This window comes from Triticum dicoccoides, chromosome 6B (assembly GCF_002162155.2).
Source record: "Triticum dicoccoides isolate Atlit2015 ecotype Zavitan chromosome 6B, WEW_v2.0, whole genome shotgun sequence".
Classification (NCBI taxonomy): Eukaryota; Viridiplantae; Streptophyta; class Magnoliopsida; order Poales; family Poaceae; genus Triticum; species Triticum dicoccoides.
This window is the reverse complement of record NC_041391.1, coordinates 201,308,206-201,312,901: the sequence shown is the minus strand read 5'-3', so window position 1 is coordinate 201,312,901 and position 4,696 is coordinate 201,308,206. Positions and strand designations below refer to the sequence as shown.

The 4,696-nt window shown below is 41.4% G+C and overlaps 1 protein-coding gene across 1 annotated transcript in view; it reads left to right on the top strand.

The window, feature by feature from the left end:
* Window positions 1-879: 879 nt before the first annotated feature.
* Window positions 880-4,696, top strand: part of LOC119322957 (probable sucrose-phosphate synthase 2) — a 7,587-nt gene continuing 3,770 nt past the window's right edge. Inside the window, exons 1-5 of the mRNA XM_037596511.1 lie at window positions 880-1,186; window positions 1,281-1,370; window positions 2,162-2,370; window positions 3,450-3,513; window positions 3,990-4,688. Coding sequence (XP_037452408.1) covers window positions 998-1,186; window positions 1,281-1,370; window positions 2,162-2,370; window positions 3,450-3,513; window positions 3,990-4,688 — 1,251 coding nt within the window. The 5' untranslated portion in view covers window positions 880-997. The remainder of the gene's footprint in view (window positions 1,187-1,280; window positions 1,371-2,161; window positions 2,371-3,449; window positions 3,514-3,989; window positions 4,689-4,696) is intronic.

The following is a 4,696-nucleotide window of genomic DNA, read 5'->3' as shown; positions in this document are numbered from 1 at the left end:
TTTATACAAGTAAAATCCAAGGCCCGTAAAAAAATGTATACAAGTATATTATGAGAGTAGTTCACAAGTATATTATGAGAGTAGTCTATTATGAAATGTATACAAGTAATGTTATTTTAGTGCTTTATAGCTTGTGAACTACTCTCATAATAGACTTGCCATGCAAAATTAGTTTAATATTGAAATGTATACAAATAATATTATTTTAGTGCTTTATAGCTTGTGAGCTACTCTCATAATATATAAGGGCAATATATGAGAATTGTTTTTTGGGGGCTTATGGACAGATTTATGTACACATGTCAAACACCCTAAGCACTTGGATCACATTAAACACTTGGCCTCATATGAAATGGAAATGTGATGGTGACGATACTTGGTCATCATCAAGGAATAATTAATCATAATGCAAGTTATCTGGAGGAGACTGATGCGGTGCCTGAAAACCAAGTGCACAATTTGTAGGAGCCACACATGTTGTTACATCGGCGATGTAACGACTGCATACATGATAAATGCATGGTTCCTGCCAACTTCAAACCGTTCATAATTGAAAAACGTGTGATTTCATAATTTTCATCAAAAAATGAGGAGGAGAAGTTTTCTTGAGGGTAAAAAGTGAGGTGGAAAAGTTGTTAGATCCAATAATTCAAATTCCATAAATCATGAAATAGGACAGGGAATCAAATTTTTAAAAAATGGCATCTCATATTGATGCTGCCATTATACTATTGTGTGTATTGTATTGTATACTGGTTCCAAAGTCCAAATGTACCAGACTGTCTCGCTCCATTATTATTACCAGGCCGCTATCTTTTTCTTTCTCTTGTCTTGTTTTGTTTTGGTAATAGCAAATTGCACACTTTCCTTTCGCCTCGTCATTTCTCCTCACTTCCTCCTCCTCCCCACTTCCCTCTTTTGGCTTAGCCTCCACTCTTCCCACCCCCCGATCTCGCCGGCGCGCGGCGGCGGCGGCGGCTGCGGCTCGGCGGCGAAGATGGTGGGCAACGACAACTGGATCAACAGCTACCTCGACGCCATCCTCGACGCCGGCAAGTCGGCCATCGGCGGCGACCGCCCCTCCCTGCTCCTCCGCGAGCGTGGCCACTTCTCCCCGGCCCGCTACTTCGTCGAGGAGGTCATCACCGGCTACGACGAGACCGACCTCTACAAGACATGGCTCCGGGTATGTGGTCCACGCCGCAAGCACGAATCCTACCCTTTTGGATTTCTGTGCTCCGCTTCGGATTTGTTTGATCGATCTGCGGGGTGTGTCGCAGGCGAACGCGATGCGGAGCCCGCAGGAGAGGAACACGCGGCTGGAGAACATGACATGGAGGATCTGGAACCTCGCGAGGAAGAAGAAGGAGGTGAGCTCTGCTCTCTTGGATTGTAGTAGCTTCCTTGCGTGAGATTCTATTGGGCTGGGTTTGTTTTCGACGATTCTGCACAGAGAACGGAAAGCTCCAGCGAGTTATTAGATCGGTCTAGTTTTGCTCAGAAGTAGCTGAAGGCTGAAAAGAATCAAAATATGTCGTGTGGTGTAGGTGATAGTTAGAAGGCGGCAGATCTGTTCTTCGTGGGTACTGAAGAAATATAGGTACTAGCATGCAAAGAATGGTGGGTAGAATTGGTGCATCTTTTCCTTGAAGCTTGAGCTATTTATAAGACAATATGTTCGCCTACTACAGCTATGATACTATGTTATAATTTGATGGTCCTTGGATTTTTAATGTCGCCTGTACCTTATAATTAGTATGTGAAAGGTGTCGCTTGATAATTCATGCACAGTTATGAAAATACCTTGCACAATTCTCATATTTGCTGGAAACAAGGGGAGTTCTGTGAATACGCGCTAGCTGACACAACAAGACATGTTGAATCTGCGTATCCCTTTCTTAAGATCTATTTTCTATGTGCCTGAAGTAGATAACTTTGTACATAATACTCTAGTATACCACCGGTTTTCCAGCTAAGTTCAGTTCAGTTACAATTTTATTTTTACTTTCTGGGTAACTACCCAATCCACTTATTTAGTTCTACTACATTTTATATCAAAGAGTACTCTTTTTTAAAGGCCAATATTGGACCGTGTCCACTCTCTATAATTCTAGCGGTCTAGCCTCTCCTGCGTCAGTCATATATATGTTCTGATATGCAGTTAGAGAAAGAAGAAGCTTGTCGTTTGTTGAAAAGGCATCCAGAAACCGAGAAAACACGAATTGATGCTACAGCGGATATGTCTGAAGATCTCTTTGAAGGCGAAAAGGGAGAAGATGCTGGTGATCCATCTGTTGCCTATGGTGATAGCACCACAGGGGTCTCACCCAAGACAAGTTCAGTTGACAAGCTATACATTGTATTGATCAGGTACGGAGAATATTGTTTCAGCATAACCACCAGGAGCAGATAACATGTCAATCTCTTCATAAGGCACATTCTATTATCTGATGCTGAATATAATATACTTAACCAGATAGGAGGAAGAACATTCTTCTTCCATACATTCAAAGTAACCTGTACCATAGGGACCTCACAATGATGCACCAAGTTTTTTTTTTCTGCCTATCCATAATAACAAGGTGTTCGCAACAAATCGCTTTCTTAATGAATAAATCCTTGGAAACAAAGATACATTAAGCAGCAAAACTTAATTATAGTGATATCTCTTCTTCGTGACACTCAAATGGACAAAAGCCCCTCCTGTCCCTGAGCACTGTCACATTATAGAAATTAACTGCAAGGGATTATCTTGCTTTGATAATTGATACCCTGATTCTGAAGATTACCTTTAAACCGAGGTGGTGAGGTGTAATGCTTGTGCATTGCATTCATGTCTCCCCTCTGGGTATTTACAGATCTGAATTATTGTGTTATGAAATAGTCTGGTCGCGAAGGACGACCATTTTCCACTCTGCACATCTTCATTTTTTAGGAAAGAGCGGATTGACAATTTTTAACTCGTATTTTGTTTCTACATATAAATTTTGTTTATATTTTTATATTGCTAATGAATTTCTGCAGCTGTGCTGGCTTTTAGGCTGTAAATCTGCACTAGAGCTAGGATTGCAAGAACTAATGTTTTATCAATTCATCACATGTTTGAAAGCCTTTGAAGCATTGTTTGTAAGGTGTCCTGCCTTGGACCCTTAGGCGATGCTTAGGTGGCAAGGCGCCCTGGCAGCGCCTTGCAATTATGCCCGCTTTAGGTGCTTAGGCGTCAGGGCGGTTGGTGCTCGCCTTAGGTCGCCTTACCACCTTATAAACAAATGATTTGAAGAACTTCACACTCTGGCAGAATAAATTTAGCTTCACTGCTTTATAATCCATCCTTTGGACAAAGAACCGATGGCATGGTTGTTTGTCAGCTGTACAACTGTCAAATGAAGTGGCATACATGTTTGTGTTGAATTGTAATGTATGTTAACCATTCATGTTTTGTGCTGCAGTCTCCATGGTCTTGTCCGTGGTGAGAATATGGAGCTAGGCCGAGATTCAGATACTGGTGGCCAGGTAATGTTGGCACGCCTAAGTAGTACACACATGATTGATTGATTGCTTGCATGATTGCAGTTGCACATAGTGGTCCAGTTAGTACATTATCTTGTATTAACTCTCATCTCAAATTGAACTTAGTACAGTATATCAATATCACAGATATTCCCAACCTTTTACAGTGCAGAGTTTACTCTAGTGTGTATCCTAAGGAGAGTTGCTTTTGTAGCCTGGATTCATATTTTCCTTTGCGTTTAAATAGGCTCTAGATAACATCTGATGCTTGTTTTCCTGTTGCAATTAAGGCCCACTGGATCGAGGGTTTGATGTTTTCCTTCTTTTTCTTTTTGTGTTTAAATAGGTTCTTGGTAAAATTCAAACTTGCATTAAGCTTCTCATCACACCCCATCCTGTTTTTTACCTTACATATGGGGCCTATATTCTCTATTTCATGTTTCAAGTGCATAATGTTTTTTTTATATACCATTTTGTAGGTCAAATATGTGGTTGAATTTGCTAAAGCATTGAGTTCGTCTCCTGGAGTTTACCGGGTTGATTTGCTGACAAGACAAATTTTGGCACCAAATTTCGATCGTAGTTATGGTGAACCTGCAGAAATGTTGGTTTCAACAACCTTTAAAAATTCCAAACAGGAAAAAGGAGAGAACAGTGGTGGATACATCATTCGGATACCATTTGGACCAAGAGATATGTACCTAACTAAAGAACGTCTATGGCCTTTCATTCAAGAATTTGTTGATGGTGCACTCAGCCATATTGTGCGGATGTCAAAAACAATTGGTGAAGAAATCGGCTGTGGGCATCCAGTCTGGCCTGCTGTGATTCATGGGCATTACGCCAGCGCGGGAATAGCTGCTACCCTGTTATCAGGAGCACTTAACCTGCCTATGGCATTTACGGGACATTTCCTTGGGAAAGATAAACTGGAAGGCCTTCTCAAGCAAGGGCGACAATCAAGGGAAGAAATAAATATGACATACAAAATAATGCGCCGAATCGAGGCGGAGGAATTGTCTCTTGATGCATCTGAAATTGTTATTGCTAGCACTAGGCAAGAGATAGAAGAGCAGTGGAACTTGTATGATGGTTTTGAGGTCATACTTGCAAGGAAGCTTCGAGCAAGAGTCAAGCGTGGTGCTAACTGCTATGGGCGTTATATGCCCCGTATGGTTGTGAGTAC